At 41.2% G+C, this 25,087-nt stretch overlaps 1 protein-coding gene across 1 annotated transcript in view; it reads left to right on the top strand.

Annotated features, from left to right (window-relative positions):
* Nucleotides 1-25,087, top strand: part of thsd7ba (thrombospondin, type I, domain containing 7Ba) — a 553,518-nt gene that overhangs the window by 486,137 nt on the left and 42,294 nt on the right. Inside the window, exons 19-22 of the mRNA XM_034186086.1 lie at nucleotides 300-444; nucleotides 6,824-6,939; nucleotides 11,848-11,965; nucleotides 18,446-18,591. Of these exons, the coding sequence (XP_034041977.1) occupies nucleotides 300-444; nucleotides 6,824-6,939; nucleotides 11,848-11,965; nucleotides 18,446-18,591 (525 nt within the window). The remainder of the gene's footprint in view (nucleotides 1-299; nucleotides 445-6,823; nucleotides 6,940-11,847; nucleotides 11,966-18,445; nucleotides 18,592-25,087) is intronic.

Genomic DNA, 25,087 nt, shown 5'->3' with positions numbered 1-25,087 from the left:
CACACAGGCGAATTCTGTTCAAGAATGTAAATTCACAGCTGTTATGTTGGATTTTCATTCTTATAAAAATAAGAGATGTGCAGTCATAAAAGTGTACCAAAGGTTTCCTCAATAAAAATAAAAAAAATTATAACAGTATAAGTCTCTTTTTTTAATATAAGATGAAGACCACTAACCAAAGTTTTTGAATATTCACAAACGGATTTTAACGATGATATCTTATTTTTCATATAAGACATAGGGATATAGACTTCCTGTGATAACACTCCCATGTTTCTTTTCCTGGTGCTGTTTTGCAGCAGTGTGATGAAGGAACAACAAGGAACAGGAGTCGACATATCCTCCGCTTCCCGGCCTCTGACAACTTGGCTAGTCCAGAGTTGAACCAGACTGAACCTTGCATTCTCAACAGCACCTGCTTCACTTACCAACACAAGGTTTCAGGTAGAACCACCTGCACCGCATAACATGTTATATATATATATATATATATATATACGAGGTCTGTCAATAAAGTATAGGTCTTTTTTATTTTTTTCAAAAACTATATGGCTTTCATTCATATGTTTTTACGTCAGACATGCTTGAACCCTCGTGCGCATGCGTGAGTTTTTCCACGCCTTTCGGTGACGTCATTCCCCTGTGAGCACTCCTTGTGGGAGGAGTCGTCCAGCCCCTTGTCGGAATTCCTTTGTCTGAGAAGTTGCTGAGAGACTGGCGCTTTGTTTGATCAAAATTTTTTGTAAACCTGTGAGACACATCGAAGCCGAGCCGACGCTGCAATCTGCCCGCACGTCTTTCATTAAAAAAATCTCCTTTAACAGTGGAATATCCGGATAAAATGCTGAAACCGACTTCTTCTGAAACTTCTCTGTTCTCTCACGACGTCCTGGATCAGTAGAGCCTGAAATGTGGAGGTTTTCAGCTTGAAACAGGCTGACGACGGCGCCTGGGACCGCTGCGCGACGTCTCGCTCTGTGGGAAGTCCTTAAAGCGACAGTATCACTGTTATGTGTCGACGCGGGTTGAGGAGCGGACCTGCGTCAGACGGAACCCAGCGCTACAAATAAACAGAAAAGCGGTTCCAAAAACAATATATTTATTTCACCCGCTGTGCATAAAAAGTGTAAAAACAAAAATAGCGTCCTTCTGGTGGAGTGACTGTTGGCACGCTCTCCAGCGCCCGCAAGGATCAAAGCCCGGCGCTCCTGGACCCACTACCACCACCAAACACCTCCCAGGTGGACACGACAAACTGACTCTCTTTGATGTGTGCTGACAGCATGTGTCCTCACCCTTCCTTGCTTCACGGGCTCGATGTGTCAAACCCAGGCGCGGTCTTCAGCGTCTCACAAACGAACATCACAAGGTCGAGTTCCCGGCAGTTCTGCTTGAATCACACATGACTTAAATGCAGAACGCCATCCAATTATCTGCTTCAGCTGAAAGTCTTTAAGGTTGCATGTGAGCACCAGTCACAGGTGCTACACATGATGTTGATGAGGGTGAGGACTCTTCAGCCAGCACCTTCTCCACAGACAAATCAGTTTCCATGCCACCTGAAGAGCAAAGAAAAGAAAAGAACACCAAAATATCCAGCCACACCCCCCAACACACAACAATCACCTCAAAATCTCTCATCAGCCGTTAAAATTTTCACGGAAAACCAGCTTAATTTTTCGAACCATGTCCACTTCGATGTGTCTCACAGGTTTAGAAAAAATTTTGATCAAACAAAGCGCCAGTCTCTCAGCAACTTCTCAGACAAAGGAATTCCGACGAGGGGCTGGACGACTCCTCCCACAAGGAGTGCTCACAGGCGAATGACGTCACCGAAAGGCGTGGAAAAACTCACGCATGCGCACGAGGGTTCAAGCATGTCTGACGTAAAAACATATGAATGAAATCCATATAGTTTTTGAAAAAAATAAAAAAGACCTATACTTTATTGACAGACCTCGTATATATATATATATATATATATATATATATATATATATATATATATATATACACAGTGGTCCCTCGTTTATCGTGGGAGTTACGCTCTAAAAATAGCCTGCAATAGCCGAAATCCGCAAAGTAGTCAGCGATATTTTTTTACAATTATTATAGATGTTTTAAGGCTGTAAAACCCCTCACTACACACTTTATACACTTTTCTCAAACAGGCATTAACATTTTTGCACTTTTCTCTCGTGTGTAAACACTCTCAAAGTTCAAACCTTAGTAGAAAAATAAGACCAACCTGTTTTCAGGCCCAGATAATTTTTTGAGAAATAAAAATAAAACGTTTTCCTATAAATAATTATGATGGCTTTTAGAACTAATGAATTTAATTTTAATGATCAACCTACGAGGTTGGACACATAAGAAATTATTAATAGTGACTGACCAGTATTTCACAGTTCCTCTGATTGCGCCTCTTCGTCCTGGGGCCCCGCCGCTGTCACGCCTTTTTCCACTCAGTGACACGTCGGTGCAAGTGTCTTTTTCCAAGTGAAAAACAGAGTTATGGGTAGTTGTTGGCGCTCTTTTTTCTTCTGGGTGAGAAGATTCTTATAAACAGACATGCAGAACACAATGCACGTACTCTCCCTTCGCGGTGCCGTGACCAGCCTGCTTGATGAGGACGGAGAACACAATGCTGTAGACAATCTGAAGGATGATTAGTGGAAACAGGATGCATCTGAGCTCAATTTTGAGATTCATGGTAACGGCTGTGAATACTTAGGTATGTGTGATTTCTTTTTTTTTAATTTTTAATAAATTTGCAAAAATATTAAAAAAAAACTTGTTTCACATTGTCATTATGGGGTATTGTCTGTGAAGTTTGAGGACAAAAAATATTTCATCCATTTTGGTATAAGGCTGTAACTTAATAAAATGTAGAAAAAAGTGATGTGTTGTGAATACTTTCCTGACGCACACACACACACACACACACACACACACACATATATATATATATACATATATACAGTGAGGAAAATAAGTATTTGAACACCCTGCGATTTTGCAAGTTCTCCCACTTAGAAATCATGGAGGGGTCTGAAATTTTTATCTTAGGTGCATGTCCACTGTGAGAGACATAATCTAAAAAAAAAAAATCAGAAATCACGATGTATGATTTTTAATAATTTATTTGTATGTTGCTCCTGCAAATAAGTATTTGAACACCTGTGAAAATCAATGTTAATATTTGGTACAGTAGTCTTTGTTTGCAATTACAGAGGTCAAACGTTTCCTGTAGTTTTTCACCAGGTTTGCACACACTGCAGCAGGGATTTTGGTCCACTCCTCCATACAGATCATCTCCAAACCTGAAAGATTTGGAGTTTCAGCTCCCTTCAAAGATTTTCTATTAAGTTCAGGTCTGGAGACTGGCCAGGCCACTCCAGGACCTTGAAATGCTTCTTACAGAGCCTCTCCTTAGTTGCCCTGGCTGTGTGTTTGGGGTCATTGTCATGCTGGAAGACCCAGCCATTACCCATCTTCAATGCTCTTACTGAGGGAAGGAGGTTGTTTGCCAAAATCTCACAATACATGACACCATCTGTCCTCCCTTCAATACGGTGCAGTTGTCCTGTCCCCTTTGCAGAAGAGCACCCCCAGAGTATAATGTTTCCACCCCAATGCTTCATGGTTGGGATGGTTTTCTTGGGGTTGTTCTCATCCTCTAAACATGGTAAGCGGAGTTGATTCCAAAAAAGCTCTATTCTGGTCTCATCTGACCACATGACATTCTCCCATGCCTCCTCTGGATCATCCAGATGGTCACTGGTGAACTTCAAACGGGCCTGGACATGTGCTGGCTGGAGCAGGGGGACCTTGCTGCCCTGCAGGATTTTAAACCATGACAGCATCATGTGTTACTAATGTAATCTTTGTGACTGTGGTCCCAGCTCTCTTCAGGTCACTGACCAGGTCCTCCTGTGTAGTTCTGAGCTTTCTCAGAATCATCCTTACCCCACAAGTGATATCTTGCATGGAGTCCCAGACCAAAGGAGATTGACAGTCATCTTGTGTTTCTTCCACTTTCTAATAAATAATCATAACAGTTGTTGTCTTCTACCAGCTCCTTGCCTGTTGTCCTGTAGTCCATCCCAGCCTTGTGCAGGTCTACAGTTTTGTCCCTGGTGTCCTTAAAGAGCTCTTTGGTCTTGGCTATGGTGGATAGGTTGGAGTGTGATTGATTGAGTGTGTGAACACGTGTCTTTTATACAGGTAACAAGTTTAAAAATTAATACAGGTAAAGAGTGCAGAATAAGAGGGCTTCTTAAAGAAAAATTTACAGGTCTGTGAGAGCCAGAATTCTTGCTGGTTGGTAGGTGCTCAAATACTTATTTGCAGCGGTAACATACAAATAAATTATTTAAAAAAAATCATACATTGTGATTTCTGGATTTTTTTTTTTTTTTAGATTATGTCTCTCACAGTGGACATGCACCTAAGATGAAAATTCAGACCCCTCCATGATTTCTAAGTGGGAGAACTTGCAAAATTGCACGGTGTTCAAATATTTATTTTCCTCACTGTACATATATATATATATATATACAAATGCGTCTTTGCACAGTTGCAGCCTTTTTTAGATACAAACGGCACATTGGATCCATTTCAATCAGGGTACAAAGTATTTCACAGCACTGAGTCTACACTTTTAAAGGTTTTTAATGATCTCCTTTTAACAACTGATTCTGGCAGTTCAGCCATTTTAGTGCTTTTAGACCTCACTGCAGCTTTTGAGACAGTTGACCATGCAATTTTTTTAGACCACCTGTGAGACTGTGTGGGTGTCAGGGGAACTGTTCTGGAGTGGTTTAGGTTGTACCTGTCGGAGAGGTCTTTCTCCGTCAGACTGGGTGACTCCACCTCGTCTTCAGCCCCTCGTCATTGTGGAGTCCCCCAGGGTTCTATCCTGGGACCCATCCTTTTTTGCTCTTTATCTCCTCCCACTCAGAGAGATTTTTAAAAAACATGACGTGGCCTACCATTTTTATGCTAATGATTGTCAAATCTACATGCCTATTGCTAAAAACAGCCTTTGCCTCCTGACACCCCTACTCGACTGTCTGTGTGACATCAGGGCTTGGTTGTCACAGATTTTTTTTGTAAACTTAATGAGGGCAAGACAGAGGTTATGTTGTTTGGAAGTGCCCTCGTTGACTTGGGACCTCTTAAGCATTTTGTACGTCCCAAGGTCACCAGCCTTGGCGTCACGATAGACAGCAATTTTAAATTTGATAAACAAATCAATGGTGTTTTGAAATCGTGCTTTTATCATCTTCATCTTTTATCAAAGGTAAAACCGTTTTTATCTTTCAACCTTTTTGAGCAAGTTGTGCACTCTTTTATTTCAAGTCATCTGGACTACTGTAACGCACTTTATTTCGGCATTAGCCAACGGGCTCTTTCCTGTTTGCAGTTAGTCCAGAACGCTGCAGCACGACTTTTAACAGGAGCCTGGAAGCGTGATCACATAACCCCAATTTTTGCATCTTTGCACTGGCTTCCTATTAATTTTAGAATTGATTTTAAGATTTTATTGTTTGTCTTTAAAGAATGGCTCCTCAATACATCACTGACCTCCTACAAATTTACTCTCCGGCACATGCTCTGAGGTCTGAGGACCATTTCCAGCTCATGGTACCCAAGACGAGACTTAAAACCGGGGGGACAGGGCTTTCTCTGTGGCTGGCCCCAGACTTTGGAACGCTCTGCCCCTCCATGTCCGAACAGCCCCCACAGTGGAGTGTTTTAAGTCTCATCTGAAGACCCATGTTTATTCTCTGTTTTTTAACACTGAGTGAGTTGTGTGGTCCTCTGTTTTATTGGTTTTGTTGGTTTATTGGTTTTTGCCAAACTTTATGTTATGTGTGAAGGGGCCATTAAATATGCCTTGAATATTGTTTGGTTAAACTTAAGATTGTTAAGTTCTGTTTTCTTGAAAATTTGAGTTAATTGACTGAATCAATTAAATTTAGCAACAAACATATATATATATATATATATATATATATATATATATATATATATATATATATATATATATATATAATGCTAATTTCAAATATTTATGTTCTAATAGCTTATTTTGCCAATGTAAACCTAAAACAAATTACGATAATTAGTTACCTCAATTTTTATGAGTTGTACCAAATTATTTGGGGTTACTGTTTGCTGTCATTTAGCAGGATATTGATTTTATACGACGTCTGTATAGATTTTGATATGTGTCTGCTTACTTTATTTGTTTTGTTTTTTTTATTTATCTACATATTTATTTATTGAGGGTATAAAATCTGTATTTCCAAGATTACAGGTCTGCTTCAGGATACTGGCAGTCTCTTTTTGCAGTGTTCATTTCACCCTGACAAACACCCAGGGCTCCTGTGGAGAAGCATCTCCAGAACATGATGCAGCCATCACCACATTTTTCATCATGTGCCACATTGACTGATACCAAATATGATTTATTTTGATTCAGCGACTTGTTGACCTCTTCAAATTAATCTCCTTCCAGTTGACTTCAGTCTACAACAAGCCTGGCAAACCCAACCTGAATTATCACACAGGTTTTATTCCTCTACCACAACAGCACGAGAGTTGTTTTACCACTGGTGTTAATGGAGAAGGTGGACCAAGTCTGTGTGTTTGAATTAGATGCTGAGTGTCAGTTCTCATAAATGTCACTTCACCGCATTGTGTAGAGTCATCTCATCGATGTCACCAGTTGGAGCACAAATTCTGTAGACATGGTTGTGTTGCACAAGAATAATATCCACAGTAATGTACAGATTTCTCTGTATTTGCATTTCAGAGTGGAGTACATGCCAGCTGAGTGAAAATGCCATCTGTGGTTGGGGTTCTCGTTTGCGCCACCTGGGCTGTGTTTGTAGTGACAGCAAGATTGTGGACCTACAGATGTGCAAACAGGTAACATATATAAAGAGAGAGCAAAAGGTGTTACCAGTTCTCAATATATTAAAGGCATTCTAATGGGGACAAAAAATAGTCATGTTTGCTGCTTTTATTTGTTGTTATTTATTGGTTTTGGTTTGCATCTACTCGATTTGATAGATCAAATTTAGCAATAAAAGCAGCAAGTGATTGATTTAAAGTGGATGTTCAGTTAGAACCAGTTTGAGCAACCCAGCATGTATTCTCTATCCAACCTTTGGCCGCAAAAAACACAATTACTCAACTCGGGGTCTGAAATCCTAATCCACTTTAAAGTTATCTCCATGGGATACGCATGGTGTTCAGAAAGTCGAGATCACTGTTTGCACATTCCAGCATGTCCTCTGACACTTCCAGATGCAGTTGCTTCTGGTCCGTCACTCACTGACACTCTCTGCATGCCCAAATCCTCTATCAAAGTGGAATGTACTGAACCCGTGACTATCCCCACCTCATCAGCAAGTTCTTGGATGATGACACAATGGTCATCTATGACCAAACTATATATTCTTTCAATCACTTGGACATTTTGGCTTATGGATGGCCTACTGGAATGTGTTTCATTCTCCACTGGTGTGGTGCCCATTTTTGAAGTGGTTATACCACTCTATTATTTGTGTTATGTTCATGCCATCATTGTCAAAAGCCTGTTGAATCTTGTAACTGGTTTCTGCTTGGTTGCCGAAAAGCTCTTGGCAAACTTTGATGCAATACCTTTGCTCAAGTCATTCCATCATCTTCCATCATGTTCAAGAATCCAACGGGTGTCAGTACATGCATTCACTCTCAGGCTGACTGCTAGCAACTGATGCACTCTGCAGGTGGGAAAAGGTTCACACATGTGCAGGAAAGTTCCCTACACCACCACACCAAACGACCTCCATGCTTCATTTTTTTCTGTGGGATAAAATACAGTTGGATATGTTTTGAATGCACCTTGTGAATTCATTAAAACTGCTCCAGACTGTTTTAAAAGGATGTGAGAGTGGCATCTAAAAAACAAAGCAGATTGTATATTTGAAATGGGAAACATCTCAGCACTAACCAGGGCAAATTTATTGTTTCCTCACATAAAAACAAAGTTTCTGCAGTATTAAGATTCAGGGGATGACAGCAATAAATGTGATCTAATGCAGTCTAGTAACTCTATTTTATCTTATTTGAACTGTAAATTTTCGTGTTTCCAACTGTTAAACATACTGCTAGACTACATAAAAAAAACAGTCAAAGGTAGAAAATGTGATTTGGTGTTATTTCGGTTGTTGCTATCTCTTTAGAGAGCTTGTTTTTCAGGTTTGACAGCCTTATTGCAGATATTCAGCTGTTCACAGAAAATGTGATAATTGGTTATTACTTTATTATTCTTCTCTGCTGCTCACCGCTTTCTCTCAAATTCTTTAATTACCTCATTCCTCAAGGGAGGTGTTGAATTAGAAATAGTTTGTCTCCCCCCTAGACCCCCTGCCCAATCTCAGTTTAATGGGGCCACTGTGTCACAGGTTGACCTTAATTTGCTGTTCAAACTATCTGCAATTAAATCACAGGAGGAGGGTAAAAAGAGTGACGCACGAGAAATCAATAAAATCTGGAGCTACTTCAGCAGTCAGATCATCTTTCCTGATACTTTTTTTATGGAATGGCCTGATATATAAAGCCACTGAAAGTAAAAGAGACAACGCTATTGTCAGAAGCATCTCCATCTACACGTGAGGAGACGTATAAGATCTAATGTGTGCTGAGTCGGCTAAGAAATATCAACCCAGTATCACAACATTCATGATGCCGTCATGAAATGTGGCCTTTCCTGACAGGAGCAAAATTCATTTCGTGACAGGATCAGGAAATGCATGGTGGTGTGGGGAGGTGGGGGTGGCATCTGTGGGGGTTATGGTTAGGGTTAGGGGAAGGAGTAGGGTTGGAAACAACAAAGGCCCAAGGACTGAGCCCTGGGCCACCCCACAAATACACTTCAAAAATTCAGAATTTATCCCACCAACATGAACACATTGATACCTATTGTGCAGATAACTTGATATCCAATTGTGAGCTCTGATACCATACTTCCATAAATTATCCAATAGTAAGGCATGATCTATGCTATCAAATTGCTTCTGTAAGTATCAAAAAACCCTACCAGTATATTGCTTGTTTTCAATTGCATTCATAATATGTTCCACAAAATCAGGTACCGGCAATGAAGTAGTACGATTTTTTTTTTTTCTAAATCCTATTGTTGTCACCAGATTTGAACAGTGGCATTACTTTAGCTATTTTAATTTTGGAAGGAAATCCCCCAGTTATTAATGACAAATTACAAATATAAGTTAAAGGTTTAGCGATACAATCAATAATATTTGTTATTTTTTTTAACCAAAAACACAAAAATGATCACAACCAGTAGATTTTTTTCTCATTTATTTTATGAACTATGTCAGTTATTTCATATTCAGCAGTTTCTTTGTAAACTTTGAATCTGAAAGGTTATTATTTGTTGTACTGTCATCCCAAGAACACATATTAGAAGGTACAACTGAGTTTCTAAGTGTCTTTTCCCCACATAAGCAAACCAATCATTAAAATGATCTACCATAACTTTCTTTTCCTTAACAATTGAATCAGTATTTTTGCAAAAATATGATGGATAATCTTTGATGTCATTTAAGAGCTTCCAAGTACCTTTAATGTTTGTTTTATTTTTTCCAGTAAATCACTGTAATACTGCCTTTTGCAAGATCACATAACATTGGTTAGGTTGTTTTTATATGTCTTATATTTGCTCTCAGCTTCAGTTGTTTTGAGTGTTAAAAATTGCTTCATTTTACATGCATTTAGTCCATTTGTGAGCCAGGGTTTATCTGTGTTTCACTGAAGTAATCTGTAGTAAGAGTATAATTTGAATGGTGCTGAACTGGTCTTACTGAAAAAGAAAAAAAAAAAAAAAAAAAACAACAGATGCTGACAGGATGGTTGTTGAACCCCCACTTTATTATTATTATTATTATTATTATTATTATTATTATCTTTTTTTTTTTAACCAGTCCTGGAAGAGTGTAAATAATTGTAGTTTAGTGGGTCATCCACGTGCATCACTTAAAAAACGTGCAGTCAATATGATCTAAAATTAGGTCATTGAGAAGATGTAAAAGTTCAGTTGCAATTTAGTGGAATTTGGCAAAACCCATGTGGGAAAAACTGACCCAGAGGTCCACAAAGTCCACATTATTTATGTTTTAATTTTTTTGCCAACAAAAACACTTCCTGTAGCATTAGAACAGTAACAATTTTCGCTTAGTTGTGCCTGGCTAACTTGCTTTATTAAATTATGCTATGGTATGCTAATATGACAGTCCCACAGCTCACTAAATTTCTTAAAATAAGTAGTATCATTTAACAAATAAAATTCATGTTTAATTTTAAATTACTCAGAATTATCTCTCAACAATGGCGGTAGTAAAATGAGAAACATCCGGCTCTGCTGAAGCCTGCACGGGTGCCTGCGTGGACTCTGAACCAGTGAACAGTGAAGCGGTATCTTGTTGTGTTCCAGAGCTGTGCGGCGGCCTCCCAGTCGATCAAAAGCTGAGCAATGGTTTTATATAATCCCAGCTGATGAAAGCTGTGTGGTGACATTAATTCCTCACAGCCAATCGACAGCTATATGGTGCCGTTTTCTTGGTCAACCTTATGGCAGAGCAGTTTTTGCAGTCCTTATTTATCCAATTGACGATCCACGGATAAACGTGAGGTTATTCCTCTTTACATCATGTGACCAGCACAGGGAAATAAACCATAATGCTAAGTTGCAAATAAAAACACCTTAATGTGTTATATTAAATGCAAAAAATAAACTAGCACAGCCTGTTTCAGTACTTTCACACTTTCACACTCTCTTTCTTTTTTTTCCATACTGTGGGTTACAAAGGAGGCGGAACTGGAGATGCATTTGCCTACAAACCTTGTAAAATTCAGGCAAAAACAAGTAGCGTAATGCATTCCTGAGTTTTTCTTATACGCGGTTGGCCCAGTTGCTGTTAATTGAAACAGTGACAATTACAAAACATATTCAATTTGTTCATGTATGCATCCATTGACTTCCAATAAAACTGCCTGTAAAAGTGAGAATTTCTATGAAAAACAATTATTCTATTGACATTGTTAATTACTTATGGCATCTGAAAATAGCGATACTATGTATACAAATGACCATAATTCATAAACAGTTAATGCAACAACAAAAAGAAATTCCTTGAAAGTCGACACTATGATCACATCTTGGTTGGATTCATTTTAACTCCATCATGGTCAGAGTCCAGCGTCGTATGAACCTGACTGTCTACTATTTTGGGGGTAATACCTCTTTGTTTTTGTGTGACATTTAGGCAGAAAATGTTCAAAAACACTTGTGTGTGCTCCCGGTGCTCCAGTTGGCATTCTGTTGCCAGACTTCACTGAAAGTTCAGTGGTCTGAAAAAATGTTGAGAACAACATTTTAACAGCGTTGTGCTTCAAAAAGCTTTACGTTTCCACTCAGCTTAGCTGTGTTTTGGTACTCTGACTTAATCATGTAAATGGTAATCTTGAAGAAGGCAGCATTATTGTCTCCCCTGTGATTAAGTATATAGCAGCTGGCATACAAACATTCATAGAAATTCAAGAATGTAGACTGAAATCAGTCAAAAGCAAGGAGAATATTGTCTTTTTGTCCTGGCCGTGAACTGTTCTCAAACAAAACCATACCTAAGAAAACGGGGCATGAACATATTTCGCTAAAATATGGAAATACAAGCTCTCCCTGTTTTTGTTTTTGTTTTTTTGTTTTTTTTTTTTTGGTTTGTGAAAATAATTGGCCGGTCATCCTCTGTGTTGTGTTCTGCTTCACAACAGTTTGGTCTGATTAACAAGTGGAGACTGTCCGAAAGCTGTGTGGTCGACTGTCCAGTCAGCTGCCTGCTCTCTGATTGGTCACCGTGGACAGAATGCTCGCACACCTGTGGCAGTGAAGGTAAACAAATAAATGCACAAACACACCTCAAACTAATTAGAGCGCCAAACCTGTACAACCCACCATCAGCCACATCTGCTGCCTCTCATTATTCCATTGACTCAATCATGCATAAAGATGTTGAACTGTGCATGAATAGATTTAAATACATTAAACTTTTATGAGCATGTTGAGCATGTGCAATCCAGCACCTATTATACAGGAATACATTGTGCTCTCTCCATACAGTGTGTGTGTGTGTGTGTGTGTGTGTGTGTGTGTGTGTGTGTGTGTGTGTGTGTGTGTGTGTGTGTGTGTGTGTGTGTGTATACGAGGGCTGTCAATAAAGTATAGGTCCTTTTTATTTTTTTCAAAAACTATATGGATTTCATTCATATGTTTTTACGTCAGACATGCTTGAACCCTTGTGCGCATGCGTGAGTTTTTCCACGCCTGTCGGTGACGTCATTCGCCTGTGAGCACTCCTTGTGGGAGGAGTCGTCCAGCCCCTCGTCGGAATTCCTTTGTCTGAGAAGTTGCTGAGAGACTGGCGCTTTGTTTGATCAAAATTTTTTCTAAACCTGTGAGACACATCGAAGTGGACACGGTTCAAAAAATTAAGATGGTTTTCGGTGAAAATTTTAACGGCTGATGAGAGATTTTGAGGTGATTCTGTCGCTTTAAGGACTTCTCATAGTGCGGGACATCGCGCAGCGCTCTCAGGCGCCATTGTCAGCCTGTTTCAAGCTGAAAACCTCCACATTTCAGGCTCTATTGATCCAGGACGTCGTGAGAGAACAGAGAAGTTTCAGAAGAAGTCGGTTTCAGCATTTTATCTGGATATTCCACTGTTAAAAGAGATTTTTTTAATGAAAGACGTGCGGACGGGTCCGCGTGTCGGGACGCAGATGGCGCAGAGCGGCGGCACAGGAAAAACACCTCCGTGTTGATAACCATTTGTAAAATCCAGGCAGCTTTTGATGGCTTTCAGTGGAGTGAGTATATGAGAAATTGTTTAACAGCTGGACATGTTCCAACTTGTCCTTAAGGCTTCCAACGGAGGTGTTTTTCCTGTGGCGGAGCATCGCGGCGGTTGCGAGCCAACGCTGCAATCTGTCCGCACGTCTTTCATTAAAAAAATCTCCTTTAACAGTGGAATATCCGGATAAAATGCTGAAACCGACTTCTTCTGAAACTTCTCTGTTCTCTCACGACGTCCTGGATCAATAGAGCCTGAAATGTGGAGCTTTTCAGCTTGAAACAGGCTGACGACGGCGCCTGGGAGCGCTGTGCGATGTCTCGCACCGTGGGAAGTCCTTAAAGCGACAGTATCACCTCAAAATCTCTCATCAGCCGTTAAAATTTTCACAGAAAACCAGCTTAATTTTTCGAACCATGTCCACTTCGATGTGTCTCACAGGTTTAGAAAAAATTTTGATCAAACAAAGCGCCAGTCTCTCAGCAACTTCTCAGACAAAGGAATTCCGACGATGGGCTGGACGACTCCTCCCATAAGGAGTGCTCACAGGCGAATGACGTCACCGACAGGCGTGGAAAAACTCACGCATGCGCACGAGGGTTCAAGCATGTCTGACGTAAAAACATATGAATGAAATCCATATAGTTTTTGAAAAAAATAAAAAGGACCTATACTTTATTGACAGACCTCGTGTGTGTGTGTATATATATATATATATATATATATATATATATATATATATATATATATATATATAAAATATCATATAAACCTCATTTTATATCTGTATGGAGGTTAGTGTTTTTTAATTAATAGGAATAACTTTTCTTCACTGTATAAAGGGATATTGATATATATTGAGAACAGGAGCTTAATTTGCACCTCATACAGCAAACTTTTTTCAGATGCCATAAATGATTCAGGGTTCCTAAATTAAACATATAGCCGACCTCTGCATGGATTCAAATGTGCCGTTAGTCATCACCAACCAGTGGCGAGATGCATCATTTGAAGAAAGTCCAGTTGCAGCCTCATGCAATATACAAAAGCTGGTGATTTAACCTGGATGCATACATTGTTGCTTGCTGAGGGCTTGAGAATGCTTGTTATTCCCTTAATTAAAGAAAGTAAACCGTTCTTAAGTTCATTCATTTTAATTTGTTTTTGGCAGTTGGTCTACACAGGAGCTGACCCAGGCTTTTGACTCTCTGTCTCTCTAACTCTCTTTTTCTCTACTTGTGCATTGTTTAACATATCTGTCAGCCTTGATGAGAGATTTCATCATATTAGTGTCAAACGATGTGAGGATGTTTTTCTCATGATGCCATGAGATTTTTGATGTTGGTCGTGCTCTCAAAGTCTTTTTGGGTGTTTGTGATCTGTGGGAAGTATGTGTCTCTGATGTCTTGATACAGTGGGTAGGTGGTGAGGAAGTGCAGCTAGGTCTCCACCTCGTGTTATGAGCAGTCAGTCTTTTCTGGGGAACTTGGTTTAACATGTTACTGTCATTTTTTTTCCTTACTGTGTTTTTATACTGTTTTAATATTTCAATATTTTGTGTTCTGGTTGTCTGGATCTCTATGTTTTTGGTTTGATATGTTTCTGCTTACAGCCTGCGCATATGTGTGGTGTGGGGTTGGCAGGAGGTGGATGGGCTGAGCCTGGGGAGCGATAAGATGTCCTATTGCTCTTGCAGAGTGTCCTCCATGTGTAGCACATCCTCTGGGTGCCGCAGGGTGCCCTCCAGATGGAACAGGTCCTCTGGGTGCAGCAGGGTGTCCTCTTGGTGGAGCAGGTCCTCTGGGTGCCGCAGGGTGCCCTCCAGATGGAACAGGTCCTCTGGGTGCAGCAGGGTGTCCTCTGGGTGGAGCAGGTCCTCTGGGTGCCACAGGGTGCACTCCAGATGGAACAGGTCCTCTGGGTGCAGCAGGGTGTCCTCTTGGTGGAGCAGGTCATCTGGGTGCCGCAGGGTGCCCTCCAGATGGAACAGGTCCTCTGGGTGCAGCATGGTGTCCTCTGGGTGGAGCTGGTCCTCTGGGTGCTGCAGGGTGCCCTCCAAATGGAACAGGTCCTCTGGGTGCAGCAGGGTGTCCTCTCTGCAAAGCAGGTCCTCTGGTTGTTGGCCTTGGTTGGGAACTACTCTGTTGGTTGCTCCTGTGGGACGTGTTTCGTCTGCAGTTGATGTACGATGTCCTTCAGGGTCTTTGCAAAGATTTGGACTGCTGCCTTGAAGACATGCACTTCATCATACAGGCTGTGCAGGTCTAGGTTGTCAGCTTTGTGTTCAGTTTGTTTTTGTAGGTGTGGTATTAGTCTTTAGGTGCAGTGACACGAGCATGACTTTGATTCATGCACTAGCACGACCTGTGTCGTGCTGGAGAGTAAACTCATCCTTAACTGGTGCAGACTGAACGTGAGGGGAGCCGGCACATGCTAGGCTCCCTCATACTTGCACGACTTGCACACACTTCATCGTGACAATCCCACCTGCCGTGTTCCCAGCTTGAAGCCGTGCTTTGTTCTGCTGGCTGCCACACATTGTGTGCTGGACACTGTGTATATAAAATAATTATTTCATAGCGGATTAATCATTTTTTCTCCAAGTTGGGTGTTGAAAACGCCTTTAATTGCTTCCGGAATCACAGAGGACTATTCCAGCTGCCGCTTTTCTCTTTCTTGTATGCACGTGTTTAATGAGGTCTCACATTGCAACTGTCTAAAAGATAAGTATTTGTAATGTTTATATTGTAATAGCTTGGTAAAACAGTTGCATGTTCATTCCTTCTTATAAGTAGCTGTAAAAGTATGTTTATGATAGACTTAACATCTCATTATAATCAATCAAATGAGCTGTGCTCCAATGTGGTGGTGCGCTGACACAATCACTCGCTCTCACACAGTTTTTTTGACTTGTTTGTGCAAGGTTCACTTGAAATTCATGTAATTAATGTGTGATGGAGATTTTGAACTTTTCAAAATTTTCTTTGTGCATGTGCACGAAGCCGCGCACAGTTAACACCGGTTGACATCGAGTTTGAGACGAGTTTACTCTTCTGTGCAGCAGAGTGCATGCAAGTGCACGGATCAAAGTCATGCAAGTGTCAGGGGGCCTTTACTTTTCTGGCCTCTGTGCGGAGGTGTGTGGGAGGAACATCAGAAACATTTGCATATGTATACAGGAGGCTGGGGTGCTCTGAGTCATCCACTGATCAAGTTTTCACACCTTCCTTCTTTGCACTTCAGGGTTACCAAAGGTTGCAGTTGAATCAGGTTTTCACACCTTGCTTCTTTGTAAATCTGAGTTACCAGAGGTCACAGCAAAATTTTTTTAAATGTTTCAATATTTGACTCCAAATTCAATACTATCCAGTTGTAATTATTTGCCTCAGACAATCAGTACTCACTCAGGTCCACGGTTATTTCCAGGTGATTGGTTTGTTTCTTTAGGGCCCTGTCCCACTGGCATTTAGGAGGATTTGTGCATGAAATGAGGAGACAAAAGCTGAGCGTCCGCAACAAATGTGGGCGGAAATGACAAATGTCCCGGGGTGGATCAGCGAATACATGAGGAAGAAAAGCAGATATAACAGGGAACATAAACGAAGGCGACCGTGGAGGCGCCCCCATGAGGGGCACAGCGGCCATGATGCACTCGCTCCATCCGTGCCCACTCTGTCTGCATGCGCGACATACCATTTGCGACCGTGATGTGGCCGTGCTGGGCACGCGTCGTATCTGTTTTGCACGCTGTCCCGGTCCACCGCCAAGCCGCGCCAACCCCTCGGTTGCGGATATCAGCGGATGAGAGGGGATATGCAGCACGTTGGATGTGTATGTCCTGCGTATGTCTTCAGTATGTATTCAGGCAGTGATGCGGAGCTCATCCGCAGCAGGATTTTTGAGCCGCTCAAAAATCCTGGCTGCGGACATGCATGCCTCTGTGGATGATCACGGACGTGTTTGGATGAGAGCCCTATTTTAGAACTAGAGTCTGCAGTCGTACTGAGATGTGGTCACCATTTTTTAGCATGTACTGACACTCAAAGAATCTCATCAAGAAAGAGGTTGTGGCATGCCACAAATGGAGGAAGAAGGGAGACAAATTTCCTTCCATAAGTAAGCAGTTCTGGTGTACAAGACAGTTAATGACAGGTGAATAGGTCCAAATTTTTCCAAAAAAATGTCACAGGAGATGGATGTCAATACATCCCTTCAGTTTGCATGTGAGGTGCATCTTAAAGGAGCTATATCATGCTTTTTTCACCCCCCAAGAGTCAACTATGTGCATATTTATCATATTATCTTGCCTTTGGCACAATAGAGTGCTCATTTGTTGTGTAATATTAGTAGTTTAGGGGCTTTTGTTTTCATACTCGGAAGAAAGATGCTCAGTTTGGCTAAAGCCCTCCCTCTCCCAGTGTGGGTGCCGCCCACTTCATGACGTCGTCCCTGAGCCGGTACATGTACTGCTTAGCGCCACCCACGACAGTTTGTCAACAATTTACTAAAGATGGATGACCGTATTGTGGAGCCGTACGTTCTATCAGGTATTGAGGATAAGTGGCAATACCATTAGAAAACGTTTTTTACTTACAGCTCCAGTCTGTCCATCCGGGTTTATTGTGGGTACAGTGCCCATTTTAAGTGTTAATCTATTCATAAATCCACGTAGGTACTGGCCAAGGTTTTCCAGGCAGTCATCAGTGAAGTGACGGTCGCACACCGATAGTTGACTGGTTTGTTTCAGGCTTACAGAGATGAATTTCAACCACTTCTGATGAGTTGAATCTTCTTTGGGGGGGCTAAATAAAGTCCTGTAGCTTTCACAACCAAAGGCACATTTTCGCCTATGAGACATGACGTTAGCTAAACAATAGCTCAAGAAGATGTGTGAAAAGGCAGCTTCTACTGCACGTCAGAGCGTAAAGTGTTTGCGGAGTTCACACTGAGAAAGTGGACGTGTTGTTGTGCCAGAGCGGCAGACCATAACTTCCTGGAGGGGTGTGTCCATGACCATTATGACGCAACAATGGCAATTGGCTCATTTTCTCTACCCTGGGCGGGGCTAAGACTAAGACCACTGGATCCAGCAGGTTTGCTCAAACAAGCATAAATGAAACTAAAAACCACTTTGGGGGTACTTTTTATGAGGAATTAGCCATGTAAGAAGGTAAAAAACTCAAAAAAGTTGATTTTGCATGATATAGCTCCTTTAAAGTCCACTTGCACAGCATAGCAAAGCACAGTGTTCAGTGGACAATCTTCACACAGTGGATATAACAGGTATTACAGATTGCAGCAGTCACATAACTGTTAATCCAGCTGTCATGGTACCATTGCCTTCTGCGTCACTCACACTGTCCACTCAGAACTGTTGCTTCACCAGAAATCCCTTCCATGTCTTTCACTTGTGTTCATTTGATACTACAGTGCTGTGAGTCTTACACACTCTTATTTAAAGAGGATGACAGTGACCCTGTGATTAGTTAAATTATATGTTGTCTGTGTGTTGTGTTCTGCAGGACAGTCTGTGCGCACTCGGAGAGTCCTACAGGAGGCCCACGAGGGGGGCCGGCCTTGTCCTACCCAAGTTACCCAAACTAGACCATGTCCCATAATACCATGCTACACCTGGCTGCTGAGTAACTGGTCATCCTGCACTGTAGAGGTATTGTGTGTACTATGAAAGCTTCCAGGAGTGTGATTTGTAAGTTTAGATTAATATTGCAGTTTTCAGAGAATTGTTGTTTCTGCAACCTGCATGTAATATACTGTATGTAATGTACTGAGTGTACTTCAGCAAGTTCTCAGCCTAAACTACAATCCCAAATCAGGGCTACAATACATTTAAAAAAAGGACTGAAGCAATTTAGGTTTAGCAACGATGTAAAAACAATTACATAATGATGCTATTTCAAACATGTGAAGTCAACACATAATCACACTGAACAAAAATATGAACACAACACTTTTGTTTTTGCTCGTTTTTCTATAGCTGAACTGAAAGCTCTAAAACATTTACACAAAAGACCTATTCCTCTTAAATATTGCTCACAAATCTCTCTAAATCTGTTTTAGTGAGCACTTCTCCTTTGCCGAGATAATCCATCCCACCTCATAGGTGTGGCATATGAAGATGCTGATTAGACAGCATGATTATTGCATAGGTGTGCCTTAGGCTGGCCACAACAAAAGGCCACTCTAAAATATTCAGTTTTATCATGCAGCACGATGCCATAGATGTTGCAAGTTTTGAGTGAGTGTGCATTTGGGCTGCTGACTGCAGGAATGTCCACCAGAGCTGTTGCCCAATTTGCATATTCATTTCTTTACCATGAGCCATCTCCAAAGGTGTTTCAGAGAAGTTGGCAGTACATCCAACCGGCCTCACAACCGCAGACCACGTGTAACCACAGCGGTGCAGGACCTCCACATCCAGCATGTTCACCTCCAAGATCATCTGAGACCAGCCACATGGACAGCTGCTGCAACAATCAATTTACAGAGCCAAATAATTTCTGCAAAAACTGCCATAAACTGTCTCAAGGAAGCTCAATTGGATGCTCGTCATCCTCATCGGGGGTCGAGACCTGACTGCAATCAATCAATCAATCAATTTTTTTTTATATAGCGCCAAATCACAACAAACAGTTGCCCCAAGGCGCTTTATATTGTAAGGCAAGGCCATACAATAATTATGTAAAACCCCAACGGTCAAAACGACCCCCTGTGAGCAAGCACTTGGCTACAGTGGGAAGGAAAAACTCCCTTTTAACAGGAAGAAACCTCCAGCAGAACCAGGCTCAGGGAGGGGCAGTCTTCTGCTGGGACTGGTTGGGGCTGAGGGAGAGAACCAGGAAAAAGACATGCTGTGGAGGGGAGCAGAGATCGATCACTAATGATTAAATGCAGAGTGGTGCATACAGAGCAAAAAGAGAAAGAAACAGTGCATCATGGGAACCCCCCAGCAGTCTACGTCTATAGCAGCATAACTAAGGGATGGTTCAGGGTCACCTGATCCAGCCCTAACTATAAGCTTTAGCAAAAAGGAAAGTTTTAAGCCTAATCTTAAAAGTAGAGAGGGTGTCTGTCTCCCTGATCTGAATTGGGAGCTGGTTCCACAGGAGAGGAGCCTGAAAGCTGAAGGCTCTGCCTCCCATTCTACTCTTACAAACCCTAGGAACTACAAGTAAGCCTGCAGTCTGAGAGCGAAGCGCTCTATTGGGGTGATATGGTACTACGAGGTCCCTAAGATAAGATGGGACCTGATTATTCAAAACCTTATAAGTAAGAAGAAGAATTTTAAATTCTATTCTAGAATTAACAGGAAGCCAATGAAGAGAGGCCAATATGGGTGAGATATGCTCTCTCCTTCTAGTCCCCGTCAGTACTCTAGCTGCAGCATTTTGAATTAACTGAAGGCTTTTTAGGGAACTTTTAGGACAACCTGATAATAATGAATTACAATAGTCCAGCCTAGAGGAAATAAATGCATGAATTAGTTTTTCAGCATCACTCTGAGACAAGACCTTTCTGATTTTAGAGATATTGCGTAAATGCAAAAAAGCAGTCCTACATATTTGTTTAATATGCGCTTTGAATGACATATCCTGATCAAAAATGACTCCAAGATTTCTCACAGTATTACTAGAGGTCAGGGTAATGGCATCCAGAGTAAGGATCTGGTTAGACACCATGTTTCTAAGATTTGTGGGGCCAAGTACAATAACTTCAGTTTTATCTGAGTTTAAAAGCAGGAAATTAGAGGTCATCCATGTCTTTATGTCTGTAAGACAATCCTGCAGTTTAGCTAATTGGTGTGTGTCCTCTGGCTTCATGGATAGATAAAGCTGGGTATCATCTGCGTAACAATGAAAATTTAAGCAATACCGTCTAATAATACTGCCTAAGGGAAGCATGTATAAAGTGAATAAAATTGGTCCTAGCACAGAACCTTGTGGAACTCCATAATTAACTTTAGTCTGTGAAGAAGATTCCCCATTTACATGAACAAATTGTAATCTATTAGACAAATATGATTCAAACCACCGCAGCGCAGTGCCTTTAATACCTATGGCATGCTCTAATCTCTGTAATAAAATTTTATGGTCAACAGTATCAAAAGCAGCACTGAGGTCCAACAGAACAAGCACAGAGACGAGTCCACTGTCCGAGGCCATAAGAAGATCATTTATAACCTTCACTAATGCTGTTTCTGTACTATGATGAATTCTAAAACCTGACTGAAACTCTTCAAATAGACCATTCCTCTGCAGATGATCAGTTAGCTGTTTTACAACTACCCTTTCAAGAATTTTTGAGAGAAAAGGAAGGTTGGAGATTGGCCTATAATTAGCTAAGATAGCTGGGTCAAGTGATGGCTTTTTAAGTAATGGTTTAATTACTGCCACCTTAAAAGCCTGTGGTACATAGCCAACTAACAAAGATAGATTGATCATATTTAAGATCGAAGCATTAAATAATGGTAGGGCTTCCTTGAGCAGCCTGGTAGGAATGGGGTCTAATAAACATGTTGATGGTTTGGATGAAGTAACTAATGAAAATAACTCAGACAGAACAATTGGAGAGAAAGAGTCTAACCAAATACCGGCATCACTGAAAGCAGCCAAAGATAACGATACGTCTTTGGGATGGTTATGAGTAATTTTTTCTCTAATAGTTAAAATTTTGTTAGCAAAGAAAGTCATGAAGTCATTACTAGTTAAAGTTAATGGAATACTCAGCTCAATAGAGCTCTGACTCTTTGTCAGCCTGGCTACAGTGCTGAAAAGAAACCTGGGGTTGTTCTTATTTTCTTCAATTAGTGATGAGTAGAAAGATGTCCTAGCTTTACGGAGGGCTTTTTTATAGAGCAACAGACTCTTTTTCCAGGCTAAGTGAAGATCTTCTAAATTAGTGAGACGCCATTTCCTCTCCAACTTACGGGTTATCTGCTTTAAGCTGCGAGTTTGTGAGTTATACCACGGAGTCAGGCACTTCTGATTTAAAGCTCTCTTTTTCAGAGGAGCTACAGCATCCAAAGTTGTCTTCAATGAGGATGTAAAACTATTGACGAGATACTCTATCTCCCTTACAGAGTTTAGGTAGCTACTCTGCACTGTGTTGGTATATGGCATTAGAGAACATAAAGAAGGAATCATATCCTTAAACCTAGTTACAGCGCTTTCTGAAAGACTTCTAGTGTAATGAAACTTATTCCCCACTGCTGGGTAGTCCATCAGCGTAAATGTAAATGTTATTAAGAAATGATCAGACAGAAGGGAGTTTTCAGGGAATACTGTTAAGTCTTCTATTTCCATACCATAAGTCAGAACAAGATCTAAGATATGATTAAAGTGGTGGGTGGACTCATTTACGTTTTGAGCAAAGCCAATAGAGTCTAATAATAGATTAAATGCAGTGTTGAGGCTGTCATTCTCAGCATCTGTGTGGATGTTAAAATCGCCCACTATAATTATCTTATCTGAGCTAAGCACTAAGTCAGACAAAAGGTCTGAAAATTCACAGAGAAACTCACAGTCTTACTGAACTGCAGTTCACCATCATAACCGAACTGAGTGGGCAATTGCTCACATTTGATGGGGTCTGGCTGCTGATCAACTCTATGTGAAGCAGATGTGTTGCACTGTGTGAGGCAAATGGTGATGCACCAGATACTCACCTCAGGGGATGGATTATCTTGGCAAAGGAGAAGTGCTCACTAACACAGATTTATACAGATTTGTGAACAATATTTAAGAGAACTAGGTCTTTTGTTTATATTGAAAGTGTTTTAGAAATTTGAGTTCAGCTTATGAAAAATGGGAGCAAAAACAAAAGTGTTGCATTCATATTTTTGTTCAGTGTATACTCATGATTTGATACAAGGTCTTTGAGGAGCAAAAATGGGAAGATAATCTCCAAATGATTAAAAACAATGTTCCTCAAGGAAAGATGGGAAGGTGTTGCGTATTATTGTGCAAAATATCATTAAACATTCACAGACTCTGGAGGAATTTCATTCCTTAAAGAGCAAAAACACTGTCCCTCCAAACCCTATGTCAAGAACTTTGATTCGTCAATAGCTGATATAACCGCATTAGCACGGATCACTTTGGGAAACCTTTGTCAAGCACTATAAAATTGAGTACATTCACAATTGCCACTTAAAACTTTACTGAGAAAAAAGTAGACTTGGTTAAACTTGTCCAGAAGTGACACTGAATTGTCTGGGCTCAGAGCCATCTGGATCGGCCCATCAAAAAGTGGAAATGTGTCAGACAAATCAGAAATCCAGATAGATTTTGGACTTGCCTTGTGGAAACCGTTAAAAGGTTTGATTTATAGGTATGAGCTTGCATTTTATATTTTATATTAGTTTGCAGTTTATAACATCACCCCTTAAAATTTCAAATTAAATTTATTTATACATTACTACATCACAACATAAGTCAAGTTCCCCACCCTCGATCAAGCACATTGTTAAGGGCCCTTTCACAGTGCCCTGTGAGAGCCCATTCGATCCCTCTCGTGGCCATATTTGTGTTGGTCAAATTCCAGGTGACACTCAGGAACATCCAACACTGCTCGCCGGACACTTAGAAAACGTGTGGTCATTTGCGCTGTTAGCACGAAAACAGAGAGCAGACAATCACTTTCGAGCTGCATGGAAAATTTGTCTATGTGCCCCCACATGTGTGGTGTTGCAAAAAGCAACACATGTGGCATGCATATGTATAGCACATGTGCGCATGTGTTGCACCCCCACCGCCTCCGCCAAAACACATGTGGCCTATGTATGTTTCACGGCCCCCCGCTCCCCCCTTCACATGTGGCATGCGGGGGGAGCACACTTGCATAAAATGCTTATATGTATGTACAGACATGATCACATGGGGGCGGGTGCAACAGCTCTAGCAGGGGACCCCAGACTTCCCTCTCCTGTGCCACATTGACCACCTCTGACTGGGGATGCCGAGGTGTTCCCAGGCCAGTGTGGCGATATAATCTTTCCACCTAGTCCTGGGTCTTCCCCAGGGTCTTCTCCCAGATGGACGTGCCTGGAACACCTCCCTAGGGAGGTGCCCAGGAGGCATCCTTACTAGATGCCCGGACCACCTCAGCTTATGGTGTGTGTGTGTTTTTTTTTTTTTTCTCCATAGCAGAGGTACGATGTGGTGCAACATGTTCCAGCTGCTCTCACTGTGCATGCCTGTGCACGAAACCATCACCGGTGTGTTGAGCATGCCTGTACGACCGTGTGTGTCTCACGACAGCAGGTGGATGTTTGTGGTTCCCCATTTCGTGTTTGGTTCATGGATTTTCTTCCGGTTTCTGCATCTTTCGTGTTATGTGATACAGTGATAAGGAAAAACTCTCTCAGGTGTTTTTGAATACAGGAAGAAACCTCAAGCAAACCAGTTGGGTGACCATCTGCTGTGGCCACACAATCAATCACAAAACAACAAATAAAATAAAAATAAAAACACGACAAAGAAATGTCAAACATGTACAGACAGAAAGTTAATTAATCGTCACGATGCTATATTGCTGTTTTAAAGATGACAGTGGTGATGACGATGATAATGAGTTATTATTTTTCTTAACTCATCAGTAAATGATATCCAAATAACTACTCCTTGCCACTCATTGGGTTGCCTGTCCACCTGCTGTGTGTATCCCTGAATGGCAGTAAAAATGTCTTGCATGGGAACATGCAGTGGCTGTGGGCCACTTGTGCAGTCATGGACCCCGCCTACAGCCTGGGGGCAGTGTGACACTGATGCACCTCCTCACATTTATTCAATTCAGTTCAGTTCAGTTATTAATGGTATAGAAGTTAAGGACATGCTGAAATATTTTAGGTGTAAAAAAGAGGTCAGCCTAGCAAAAAAAGTCTGAGACATATAAAATCTAATCTAAGATTTAACAATTTTGGCATCTCTTCACTGGCTTCCTGTCCCAGTGAGATCAGATTTTAAGGTTCTGCTACTAGTCTATAAAATTGTTGACGGACTGGCACCTCCCAACCTAGCTGACCTAATTAAACCTTACGTACCGGCCCGAGCTTTGTGTTCTCAGGGTGCAGGACTACTTTGTGTCCCTAGGGTGAATAAGAAGTCTGCAGGTCACAGCGCTTTCTCTTATCATGTCCGTTCTGTGGA

Source organism: Thalassophryne amazonica, chromosome 14, assembly GCF_902500255.1.
Source record: "Thalassophryne amazonica chromosome 14, fThaAma1.1, whole genome shotgun sequence".
Classification (NCBI taxonomy): Eukaryota; Metazoa; Chordata; class Actinopteri; order Batrachoidiformes; family Batrachoididae; genus Thalassophryne; species Thalassophryne amazonica.
The sequence above is the reverse complement of the archived record's forward strand: the minus strand, read 5'-3'. Positions and strand labels throughout refer to the sequence as shown.